This window comes from Kogia breviceps, chromosome 13, assembly GCF_026419965.1.
Source record: "Kogia breviceps isolate mKogBre1 chromosome 13, mKogBre1 haplotype 1, whole genome shotgun sequence".
Taxonomy (NCBI): Eukaryota; Metazoa; Chordata; class Mammalia; order Artiodactyla; family Physeteridae; genus Kogia; species Kogia breviceps.
Genome location: NC_081322.1, coordinates 80,944,608 through 80,958,364, shown reverse-complemented (window position 1 = coordinate 80,958,364; position 13,757 = coordinate 80,944,608). Strand labels below are relative to the sequence as shown.

At 35.0% G+C, this 13,757-nt stretch overlaps 1 protein-coding gene across 1 annotated transcript in view; it reads left to right on the top strand.

The window, feature by feature from the left end:
* Positions 1–12,285, top strand: part of LOC136792406 (uncharacterized) — a 404,323-nt gene extending 392,038 nt beyond the window's left edge. The window contains exon 6 of the mRNA XM_067011204.1: positions 12,147–12,285. Coding sequence (XP_066867305.1) covers positions 12,147–12,285 — 139 coding nt within the window. The remainder of the gene's footprint in view (positions 1–12,146) is intronic.
* Positions 12,286–13,757: the final 1,472 nt, after the last annotated feature.

Sequence of the window (13,757 nt, the reverse complement as noted above, 5' to 3'; positions counted from 1 at the left end):
TTCACCATTTGCTTCCCAGTTCCTCATTACATTAAGAAAATACTTTTTAAAAATAAGTCATCTAGTATTGTTCTGTTGAGGTATATTTTATGTACAATAAAACTGCACAGAACTAAAATGCTCTATTTGATTAGTTTTGACAAATGTGTACCTCCGTGCAACCTTCACACAAAATAAGATATAAATCATTTCCAATAGAGAAGGTTCCCATTTGCTTTTTTCTAGTCAAATCCAACCCACTATCCAAAGGCAAACATTTCTGATTAATAGCAACTTAGATTCATTTTGCCTGTTTTGGGGTTGAAAGTAAATAAATTCACATAGTATCTTTTGTGTCTTATGATTTTGAGATTAAGTCATATTGTTTATCAGTATCAGTAGTGTATCAGTAGTTCATTGCTTTCATTGTTTAGAAGGATTCCATTGGATGGATAAACCATAAATTGTTTATCCACTCTCTTATTGATTGATATTTACATTGTATCCAGTTTGGCTGTTATGGTAAAATCAATAAGTATTTTTGTAGAGCCATTTCTTGTGAAAAATATGGTTTCATTTTTCTTGGATAATATTTAAGATGGAAGTGCTCTTTTATAGGGTAATATATATTTAACTTTATAAGAAACTGTCAGTTTTTCTCCAAAGCGATTATGTCATTGTACACAACCATGAGCAATGTATCGAAGTTCCAGTTGCTCCACATCCTCAACATCTACAAAAGTTAATTATTTTTCTGTATACCATCAAAAAATGGAAAAAAAAATAAATACTATTAATAATACCATTTACAGTAGCATAAAAATATCAGTTACTTAAGAATAAAATGAGTGAAAGACTTGCAAAACAACTACAATGAAAACTACAGGGTATTTTTTAGAGAAATCACAGGTCTAAATAAATGAAGAGAGATACCATGTTCATGGATTAAAAGTAATGTTGACCTGGAGGATGTTTAGAATGGCTCATGACAAATAGTTGAACATGAATTCCTGATTGCCCATTCACTGACATCATGTTAGCAGGTTGATATCAACCATGATGGAAATATTTATACTCTATAAATTAGCAAATACTCTGAATCAGTGGCCTACTCCCTCCCACAGAGTCCATTGTTAAACATTTACCAGCACACCACTGATTGGAAGATTCAATATTTTTAAGGTAACTGTTCTCCACATTGATCTGTAGATTTGTCATAATCCCAATCAAAGCTTACCAGAATTTTTCAAAGAAATTGCAAAGCTAGTTCTAACATTTATATGGATCTCAAAGGAACCAAACATTACAAAACAGCCAAAACATTCTTGAAAAGGAACAATAATAATAATAACTCATATTCATTGACTTCAAGACATTATTTTAACAGTATTTTTATAACATTTTTAATTTTGTAAGGTGGGTAGTAATGCTTCTTATTTCTTTTCTGATCCTAGTGATTTGAGTCTTCTCTTTTTTTTCTTGGTCAAGCTAGCTAAAGGATTGTCAATTTTGTTAATTTTTTCAAAGAACCAGATTTTTGGTTCCATTGATATTCTCTATTTTTCTAATTTTTATTTTGGTTTTTAGATCCATCAGAAAATTGAGGTCACAGGGAAAACTACTGCCTCAACATGGAGAAACAGGCAAATACAGAGTCACAGCTTACTGGAGCAGAAGCCTAGCCTAGCGCTAGAGCCAGTTTTATACATCATATCTAGCTTTCAACAAAAAAATTACAAGGCATTCTAAAAGACAAAGACACAGCTTGGAGAGACAGAGCAAATATTAGAACCATATTTGGATATGGCAGATATTTAGGAGTGATCAAAACCAGAATTTAAAGTACCCATGATTAATATACTAAAAACTTTAATGGAAAAAATGCAAAGAACGTGCAAGTAGAAATGAGTAATGTAGGCAGAGAAATGCAAACTCTAAAAAATAATCAAAGGGAAATGTTAAAAACCAAAAAAAAATTAAAAAAAATAAAAACTGTAACAGAAATAAGGATTGACTTTGATGGGCCTATGAATAGCCTGGACATAGGGTAATAAAAAAAAATAGTGAACTTTGAAGGTATGTCAATAGAAACTTCAAAAACTGAAATGCAAAGAGAAGAAAAGAAAAATATGGAACAAAATACCAAGACAATTAAAACGGTGTGACATACATGTAATGGGAGTACCAGATGGAGAAGAAAGAAAGGAACAGAGTAAAAATATTTAAAGTAATAATGACTGATAATTTTGCAAAATTAATGACAGACACAAAATCACATATGCAGGAAGCTCAGCTAATACCAAGCAAGTTAAATACCCGAAATTTTACACTTAGTTATATCATATTCAAACTGAAGATATCAAAAACAGAAAGAAAAGTTTGAAAGAAGACTGAGGGCAAGAAAATAACACCTTACCTATAGAGAACAAGGATAAAAGTTATATTGGGCATCTTTTTAGAAATCATGTAAGAAGAAGAAAATGGAGTAAAATATTAAAGTACTGAAGGAAAAAAACCCACCAACCTAAAATTCTGTATCTAGTGAAATTACCTTTCAAAACTGAAAGAGAAATAGAGGCACTCTTTGATAAACAAAAGTAAAGGAACTCCATTAAATTAACATCTGGCTTTTCGGAATAAACAATGGAGACCAGAATGTAGTGGGTAACATATTCAAATGCTCAAAGAAAAACTGTCACTGAGAATCTTATACCCAGTAAAGCTCTCTTTCAAAAATGAAGGTGAAACAAGGACTTTCATAAATAAACAAAAACTGAGAGAATTTGTGGCTAGCTGACCTGCCTTAGAAGAAACACTAAAGGAAATTCTTCAGAGTGAAGGCAAGTGATCCCAGGTGGTAATTAAAATCCACATAAAACAGCAAAAAGTACCAGTAAAGGTAATTGTGTAATTATAAAAGACAGTAGCAATTAATACCTTTTCTCTTTTCTTCTCTTGACCTATTTGAGAAGCAATTGCCTAAAGTAATATGTATATCATATAATTTTGAGCCTATATCATATAGAAATACAATATATGTGTGATATATCTGCCAATTACAACACAAGTTTATAGCAAGCAGTAGGGAGGAAATAAAAATTAGAGCAGAAATTCATGAAATAAAGAATATAAAAACACAGGAAATCAATGAAACCCAAACCAGGTTTTATGAAAAGATTAACAAAATTGACAAATCTTTATCTAAATGGGACAAGAAAATATAAGTAAAGACTCAAATTTACTAGCATCAGAAAAGAAGGAAAGGGCATTACTACTAATCTTACAGAAATAAATAGCATTATAAAGAAATATTGATACTATGAACAATTGTATGCCAACAAAGTAGATAACTTAGATGAAATGGGTGAATTCCTAGATAGAAAGTGAAGTCTAAAATTCACATGGAATTGAAGAGACCCTGAATAGCTAAAAATTTTATGAAAAAGGATAAAGTGGAAGGAATCACATTTCCCAATTTCAAAATTTACTACAAAACAATAGTAATAAAGTTATAGTGTGAAAATGTGATAGCACACAAAGATAGACATATAAATCAATGGAATGTAATTGAGAGCCCAGAAACAAGCCTGTACATCTATGGTCAATTGATTTTCAACAAGGGTGAGAAGACTATTCTATGGAAAGAATAGTTTATTTTAAGAAATGATAATAGGACATTTGGATAACCACATGAAAAAGAATGAAGTTGAACCCAGATCTCATACCATATGCAAAAATTAACTCAAAATAAATCAAAGATCTAAATGTAAGAACTAAACTTTTAAACTAGGAGAAATATTCAAGACCTTGAATTTGGCAAAAGATTCTTAGATATCATCAAAACATGAGTAACAACAAAAAATTGATGAATTGCATTTTATCATGGTTAAAAACTTTTGTGCTTCAAAGGACATCATCAAGAAAGTAAAAGACAATGTAAAGAATGGGAAAAATATTTGCAAATAATATATCTCACTAGGGCCTTTATCTAGGATATATAAACAACCCTCACAATCCAGTAATTAAAAAGATGAATTACCCAATTTTAAAAATTGGCAAATGAATAGACATTTCTCCGAAGAAGACATAAAGATGGCCACATCTTTAGATAGAAAGATAGTAAAACAATTAGAATTAGGAAAGTGCAAATCAAAATCACAGTGAAATATAATTTCATACCTATTAGGATGGCTAGAATTTAAAAAATCAGATAATACCAAGTGTTGGTGAAGATGAGAAATTGAAACCTTCATACACTGCTGGTGGGAATGCAGCTACTTTGGAAAATAGTATGGCAATTTCTCAGAAGATCAAACATAGAGTTACCATAAAACCCAGAACTTTCACTCATAGGTATATATCTAAGAAATATTAAAACATGTCCACACAAAAACTTATACATGAATCCCCATAGCAGAATTATTCACAATAGCAGAGAGGTAAAAACAACTCAAACGTCTATTAACAGATTAATGGATAAACAAATGTGGTATATCCATACAAGGAAATATTATTTAGCCATTAAAAGAAATAAAATACTGATAAACAACATGGGTAAAACTTGAAAACATTAAAGAATGAAAGAAGAAGTTATGAAATACCACATATATAATTCCATGTATATAAAAGTATGGAATAGGGAAATCTGCAGAGACAGAAAATGTATTAGTGGTTGCTTCATCTAGTGGGGGATTGAGTGGGGAATAAGGGAGTGATAGCTAAAGAATATGGGGCCATATATATATACATACATAGTTATATAGTTATATAATATATATAGCTATATAACTATATATATAAGTGAGACACAATTTCACATATACTATACAGTATTATCAATTATAGTCACCATGCTGTACATTATATCCCCAGGACTTGTTTATTTTATAACTGGAAGTTTGTATCTTTCAATCAACTTCACCCATTTTGTCCCATCCCTGCCCCCATCTCTGGCAACCACCAATCTGTTCTCTCCATTTATGGTGGCTTCTTTTTGAGATAATGAAAAAATATTCTAAGATTGACTATGATGATGAGCATACATATCTGTAAATGTTCTAAATCCCATCAAATTGTATATTTTAAATAGGTGAATTGTATGATATGTGCATTGTATTTCAATAAAGCTCTTTTAGAATAAAAGAAAAGAATACGGTATCCTCATAGAACGTTAGGGAGTGCTCCTCTTTCTCTGTTTTCTGAGTTTTTCTAATCCTTCCATGATCCCTTTTATCCATTCTGATAGCCTGCCTTTTTAAATAAAAATAAACATGATTTATTTGTATTTATTTTTACCATCTGTTTACCCTACTTATTTAGGTTTTTTTCCTTTTCCCACCCTCTTTTAATTCTCTTTTGAGATTTTGCTTTGTTTTTTCCTCATTCTATTTTTTTCTCTCCCAATTACGATGATACACTCTATTTAATTTTAACAAATTTAGTTAACTAAATGCTAAAGTAAAACTGCACAATATCCTCCTTCTCTAGAAATGAACAGATCTTAGAATGTTTATCATTAGTCCTGTCCTGAAGATATGTATGAAATTGTTTAGTGTTTTAATGCTATATTTTATCCAATTTTTAAACTGCACCTATTTAAGTTACTATTTCTTGTTTCATGGCATCAATGTTTACATTTACACGTATGTTTTCATTAATTTCATTCACAGTGCCATCTTGTATCTCTGGTCTGCTCTCTGCTTTCATTTTGCCTCTTCTTGAAGTATGTCCTTTAAAAGTTTCTTTGGTAAGGGTGTTTTGGTGGTGGTGAACTCTCTGTTCTTGCTGATCTGAAAATGTATCTCATCCTTGCTCTTAAAAAGGTTTTCTGAATGTAAAATTCTAGACCGATAGTTATTGTCTGTCTGCACTTTGAAGATATTGATTTCCTCTATTAGCTTCCAGTGTTACTGTTAAGTCACCTGTTTTTCCGTTTAATAATTTCATTTCTGAGTGTGAATTTTCAAAAAATATAGCTGCTTTCAAAATCATCTCTTTATCTTTGGTAGTCTATATTTTCACTTTAGTATACATGGAGAGATCTATTTCTTTTTAATTATCCTATTTGAAATTCATTAAATTTCTTGAAATTGAGGATTTATCTTTGAATAATTTTTGAAAACTATTAGCTATGATACATTTTAACATTATTTCTCCCTCCCATTCTTTCAAATTCTGGACTTTTTTTTTTTTTTTTTTTTTTTTGCTGGACATTTTTACCTTCCAGGTCTCTTAAACTCTTTTTCCATGCTTTCCATCTCTGTCTCTCTGCTGCATTCTGGATAATTTCTTCATACATGTAATATAATTCACTAATTCTCTTCAGCTCTATGCAATCTGCTATTAAACCTTTCCTCTGGATTTTATTTTTTAATGCTTATACATTTTTTAATTCTAATAGTTTCTTTTCTTAGTGTCGCTATCAGTTTTAAGAGCATCTATTTTATAGTTACTATTACTGTCACTGTGGATACTCACCCAGTCATTTTCCCCCTTGCATCAGCACAATTTTATAAACAACGGCACACATTGCACTGGAAACTCCCAGTCCCCTTAGCCTGCCTTTCATTGTCTCTGGCCTTTGTGTGATTCCTGGTTGAGCTGCCTAGAGAAGGCTGTCTCTGGAAACTTCTAAACTTGGACAAAGAGGCCATACGACCAGGAAAATCTAATTTAGAGACAAGGCTGCTGGACTCAAGAGTCCTCTGGGAAAGTCTGTGAACTTTAGCAAATGCATGAGCAGACACCAGGAAGAAGTGCTTGTTTCAGTCTGATAGATGAATCCCGCATTGGGCTGAAAGATCCATCTCTTACCCTTGTGGGAAGCTAGGGAAGTAAAAACATAGCAGGGCAGTATAACAGGATCCCTTAAACCAACACTTATGTGCCTGGTGTGTGGAGGCACCTGAGAACTAGAAGCTCAGAACGTTCCCAGGATAAATCACATCTTTATCCATGTATAGCATACATTCTTTCATTAGATATTACTGATTACTTTTTATGGAGTTTCAGAATACTTGGTCCATCATACTGGTCAAATACCAAACTCTTAAACATCTTTTGTAGGCACGATTCAGGCACCAATCCACTGTGTCTTTCAAATCACAGAGGATAAAAATCCAGCCTGCAAAGTGATCTTCTTGAAACCTCTCTCATTCAGCTTCAAGGGAGAGGGAAGCAAGTCCTATATCTTCCCCATGGAGGTAGGGAGACAAAATAACACAGCAGCCCCAAAACTTTTCCTCTTGCCTTGCCTTTAACCTTTCAATAACCTTGAGTCTAAGGATTACAAATATACTTGGCAATTCTGCATATGTGAATATGAGAATATTTGCCCCCCCATATATATATGTTTCTTTATTTCTTTTAAAAAAATCTTTTGAAATGTCAGCCAAAACTGAGGCAGAAAGTCTCGTTTTTAAAAATCTATGGCCTCTGAATGTTTATATTTCAATCATATACCTATAATTTTCAAACAGTGTATTCCCTACATTAAAAACTTTAACTATATTATTTCATTTGAAACATAATAAATGTACAAAAACTAGAGTTTTAAAAGAATGATACAAAACAAATATGAATAGAAATTCTCATTTTTCTTTCTCTATGCCGATCTATTATTTTGTACCTCTTACTTTGGAGATCAGAACTCTGAAAAATAATAAGGGTTTGACTCAATTTATACATTACCAAAGGTACAAAAATTTTGAAAAAATTTAAGAACTGCCATGGGCTTTTTCAAGTTATAATTGACAACAAGAATTAACTTTCTCCATTGAGATTCCAGAGAGAGGACATAGAATCAAATCCCCGCAGTGATACAGCTGCAGGCTTATTTGGAATCCCACCCAAGATGTACTTTCTAGTTATCCACCACCTCTTCCACAGACTCTCAAAGGAATTGTTAAATATGATTGTTTTTCATGGTTTGAGACTTTTTAAAAATGACACAGCATGGGCTGGTAGATGCTTCAGTATTTGTTGCTGGTATATTTCTGAGCTCTGTGATAACAGCTTCATGCTCCAGAAGTTATATTAATGAAAAAAACTGCACTCTTATGATCATACATGGGAACTGCCATCATGGCTGCCTAAAACCACAAAATGACTTTTCGTAAGAAAGGATGCTGGTCCAGAGAGAAATTTGAAAATAAAGATTGTTCACTGGTTCTTGTTTAGCCAAAGCTATGTAGTTACAGATACTGTCAAAGTTGCTAATTTTATAGACCAGGAGAGATTATCAACAATTGATTTGTGCTGAAATGTCCTGTTTCATATAAATACCTGTCTTAGTCCGTTCAAGCTGCTATAACAAAATGCCACAGACTGAGTAGTTTATGAACAACTGAAATTTATTTCTCACAGTTCTGGAGCTGGAAGTCTCAGATCAGGGTGCCAGCAAGGTCAGGTGAGGGCCCTCTTCCGGGTTGCAAACTCGCGACTGCTCTCTGTGTCCTCACATGGCAGAAGGGTCTAGGGAGCTCTGTGGGGACCCTTTTATAAAGGTACTAAGCCCATACGTGCGAGCTCTACCCTCATGACCTAAGCACTTCCCAAAGCCCCTACCTCCCAATACCACCACACTAGGCATGTAAATTTCAACATATAAATTCTGGGGGAACAAAAACATTCAGACCACAGCAGTATCTTTTTTTGGGAAAAGTAGACTTGAGACTTAAAAGGAAACGTCTGGGGTTAGATCAGTTTCGTAGACCCTTCCCTTTATTTTTTTGCTTTCTCTTTTTAAAGGATAGCAGAGTAAACTCTATCTAAATGAAACCAGTGAATGGCCCAAGGGCCAAAATACTCCTCTTTCCTACCATTTTTATATCATTTAAATTTTACACAAAAAAACGTAGTTATGGAAATCAATGGTCCCTCCTCTCTGGCTCCTAATTTGATCTGAAGTTTCCAGTGTGTGTTAAGTTTTAGTTTAGTCTTCAAGTATTTATTTTTGCCATCTCTAGTGGGGTTAAGAGTTGTGCACTTGCTCTATGGGCCTTAAATAATATTTGGCTGGATGCCTATAGATTCCAGTAGAATATTTCCAATAGATTTCAGCAACTTAAGGCACACTTTACTGTTAAATAATAATGACTTCTTTGCCATGAAGTGTTTGACTAATACTAGTTAAGACTGGATAAATCATCTATCACCTTGTGAGAAAGATCATTATCTTCATGTTTTAAATAAGAAAACCGAGGTGGAGGATTTAGGGGATTTGCCAAAAGTAGAATTCTAAGTTAAAAATAGAATCTCAACATTTTCCAGTCCACTGCTTTAAATCACTGGTTTCCTTTAGAGTCATTTTTATAATTCTGTATATTATTTCCTCCCCCCTCCTTTTTCTTAAGGAGAAAGACATATTTTTTAAAGGAACACACTATATTCTCAAATTTTTCATACCTTGGAATGCATAGGTGATTTAGTCACTGAGGGTTGAAGGTTTTGAAATTAACCTAATCACTCTGGAATAAAAGCCAGGAGTTATGATTCAACTCAGATATAGACAATGGACATTTGATTTTAAAGCCATACTCCTTTGCAGCTACTTTCTCATTTCTCCCTTTAGGGTGATTTGTGCAAAAAAGCAGGGAAGATCATCATTATCATTACCTTGCTTATGCCCTAATTCCTTTTGGGAAAACTTCCTTCATCCCCACCTACCTCTCTATGGGTCATTTGAGGCATGTCCAAATTGGAGGAGTTGCACACATTTTTCCATAGTAGGTAATTCGGCTGAAGGGTGGGCTGAGTCCACCCCATGGGGCTCACTTTCTGGTTCAGCCAAGTCCCAGCTGAGCACCTGTACCTCTCAGCAGATAGTGCTTTTTTCGTGGATGGGAGCTCAGGAAGACACAGCTCAGGGCTATAGACTCAGCTGATCATAACAAAGATCAAGAACAAAGAGACTGAATTGGATAAATCCAGGAAAGGAAAGAATTTAAACTGAAACGTAAAAAATAAACCATATTACTATAGAAAAGAAAGTAGGAGTTTACTTCTTCAGCCTTTTATCACTATTGTGAATATATGCTTTTCACTCTATTTTTGTAACCTAGTACAGAAAGTTTGCTGAAAATGAAAGCCTCCTTTTCTTTGTCTTTCTTTCTTTTTTTTTTAATCGGCGACTGATTTTGAGGAAGGGTGCAAAAATAGAGGAGAAAAGTAATTGAAACACTGCGGTGAATGTTTGAACACATACACGTTACACATTCCTATATGTAGTTCTGAGTTAGACGTTGTGGGTGATACATAGAATTGTAGCAAATGGTTCCTGTTCTGAAAGAGTTGGAGAAAACAAAATATATGCATACATAGATTATGTAAGATTTAAACAAAGTCTATGGTCACCCTTTGAATTGCTAGAGTACAAAGTAAAAGCCTTTGGGAAAATTTGGTATTTGAAACTTCATTATAGAAATGTTATTAAAAGTATTGTCTTGATATCCAGGTCTGTTGATAAATCATTTAGTTCCTGATCAAACGCTGTTTTGTATATTTCCACTAAATATATAAGAAACAAGACGCAATGAAATCAGCTGTCTTTTAAGCATTGTGACAATATTTTTAAAAAGCAAAACATTTAGAACAGACATACTCTCTAGACATCAGACCCACAGGGCAGACCAGTTCTTTCTGACCTCCTCCTGCTGCCATTTCTGAAGAGGCATAGATTCATCCAGTCTTAACTGACATCAATCAAGCATTTCATGCCATGAAAAAGGGCTCACTATTATTTAATTTAAAAAGCATGTTCAGGGCTTCCCTGGTGGCGCAGTGGTTGAGAGTCCGCCTGCCGATGCAGGGGACACCGGTTCGTGCCCCGGTCCGGGAAGATCCCACGTGCCGCGGAGCGGCTGGGCCCGTGAGCCGTGGCCGCTGAGCCTGCGCGTCCGGAGCCTGTGCTCCGCAAAGGGAGAGGCCACAGCGGTGAGAGGCCCGCGTACCACAAAAAAAAAAAAAAAAAAGCATGTTCAAAAATTGCTTAATTCCAGTGGAAATATATTGCCAATACCTACAGGCATTTGATTAAGTATTATGTAGTGAATACATGTGTACATGTGTTTTTGGCATTTAATCCCCTCTACCAATGGCAAAAAGTAATCACCTTAAGAGTAAACTAAAACTGGTTCCCAAAATCGGTAGAGCCAGGTTGCCGCTCTTCCATTGAGAAATGAATCAACGTGGGCAGCAGGAGAACCTGTGTTCCCTGCAGCAGTTTGACCAGAAAGGGAAGAAGGAAACAAAGAGACATGAACAAAATTCCATTCTCACAGAACAGACTGTAAAAGATGGAGACCTCTTCGATGGAGTCTTGATAGAGGCAAACCTAGAGGCATAGAGAGAAGTTTGCACAGGGCTGCTCCGTAGGACAAGCACACTAGTTTACCCCTCTGCTGTATCCTTTCAACAGACTATTTTAAATGCTGCAGCAGCATCTGCCTCCTGACTCTCTTTAGCACATTCTCACCTCTTCAGTCTTTTATTGGCTGCTGATGGGTAGATGCCAAGATGGCAGTTAAGCACATACAGTTTGTAGCGGTCAGTCAGGTACAGGATGCTGGAGAAATGCTGTGAAGCAAGACTCAACAGTTAAAGCACCCTCGCAAGACATAGACCCCGGCAGTAACTTTCTTTGCCGCAACAAGCAGACCGTGAACATAGCGTTAGCACTTTGCTGTAGATCTCAAGGCTTCCCTGTAAGTACCACTGTGGGTTAATCAGATGGTCCTTATAGCTCTACTACAGTCCTTACAACTGTAGTCTTTTCTTTAATATTTTTGGTTCATATTTTTAAAAATCATGTTTTCAAGGTAGTTCATTGTTTTAAAATATACCCCAAAGAATCTTTGTGAATGAGTACCTACAATATTTCTAAGTGTGGTCCTGCTCTCCAAACCACGAGAAGCTGTTATTAGATCCATTTCTACAAGTCAAATATATTAGAATGTGGCATATCTGACACCTTGCAACAGTCTATCAGATGGTCAGGCCAAGTCGGCTTTAATATTTGAAGTATATTGACTTAAGTCGTAATTTCTTTCTTTGACCAATATTTCCTCTATTGCTGAGCCATGACTCAATTAGAAGAAAGTCAAATTTTGGGTCAGGTCTACAAAGGATCAAAATGATAAGCAAACTTTCTTTTTTTGTTGCTTCTTCAGGTCAGGAAAGGAACTACATCATGTACAGTTGTCTCCTGTGGGAAAAAAAGAACAAGGTTGGGTGACTTTCTCCCTCCGTCTCCCTCCCTCCTTTCCCCTACAGCTCTCGTGGTTCCTGCTCCCCTACCCCACTTTCTGAAGGTGAGTCTACCTCTGTCTTAGCTTGGGCTACCATAACAAAGTACCATAGGCTGGTGGCTTCACCAACAGCAATTTGTTTCTCAGAGTTTTGGAGGGTGGGAAGTCCAAGGTCAAGGTTCTGGCAAGGTGGGTTTCATTCTGAAGTCTCTTCTCTTGGCTCGCAGGCTGCTGCCACCTCACTGTGTGACCGCATGACTGCTGTTTCGTGCATGTGCACCAGGCAGGTGTGTGGGAGGGGGCGGGGCAAGCTCTCTGGTTCTCTGGTGTTTCTTCTTAAAAGGGCACTAATCCCATCAGAACGGCACACCCCGTGACCCCATCTAACCCTAATTTCTTCCCACAGATCCCATCCCCAAATACCATCGCATTAGGGGTTAGGGCTTCAACATGCAGATTTGGAGGAGACACAGACATTCATTTCCTATTGGCCTCTTAATAGAAGAACCAGTTAATTTTTGTTTCTCACTGGTTAAAGACAATTATTTCCTATGAGTTTGTGCCATTCAGCAGTACATACAAATGAAACCTCAAACACTATTTGTTTATTGCTAGTAAACTAATTAAATGAAGAAAATCTTCTCTAACCTCTTAAACTATACTGACCACGCGGCCCATCACAAGTAGAATTGGAAATAATGTGCAGGTGACATAAAGATAGATATCAACTCTAACGGGTGAAAAAAAGAACTAAAAGAGTATATATGTTCTACAATCAGAAAATAAGTACTACCCTTTGTGTATCACCGTCCTTTGAAGTAGGCAATTGGTACCAGGTCTTCTTGTGTCTGCTATACTGCAGAATACTTCGGGGTATGTTAGAGATGTCTCAGTGTGCCATCAGTATTCTTAGAGTAGATCAACAAATTTTCCATGTAAGAAACTTTCAATTTTATTCATTATTGTAATTGGTTACACATGTAATATGGGCTATTGTAGGATTATTTGAAAATATGAATAAGAACCACAAGCCCACTAGCCAAAGATATCCATCCATTATTACCATTTTACCATTTACACATATCCTCTCTCTCTCTCTCCACACAGAGACACACATATGTAGACACATACATATGTGTATATTATGTAATTTGCACACACATATTTAAGAGAAATATAATAATATGCTACATACAGTGCTATAACCTGTTACTCTCACTTATTAATATGTCATAGTCTTTCAGATCAAGAAATAAACATTTTTATTATAACTATGTAACACTGCAGGACATTTAGACTGTTGTGACTTATCTTTAATGTAACAAAGTTGTGATGAACACACTTCTTCATATATATTTGCACAATTAAACAACTCTTCTTAGAATAAATACCTAGAAGCCAAATTGCTGGGATAGAAGAAATAAACAAAAATTGGTTTGATAAATATTGCAAAATTCCTCTGAAACAAATGTAAGGTTTGTATTCCTATAGCAATGCATGCAAATTTGTATTTTCCCACATGCATAACAATAT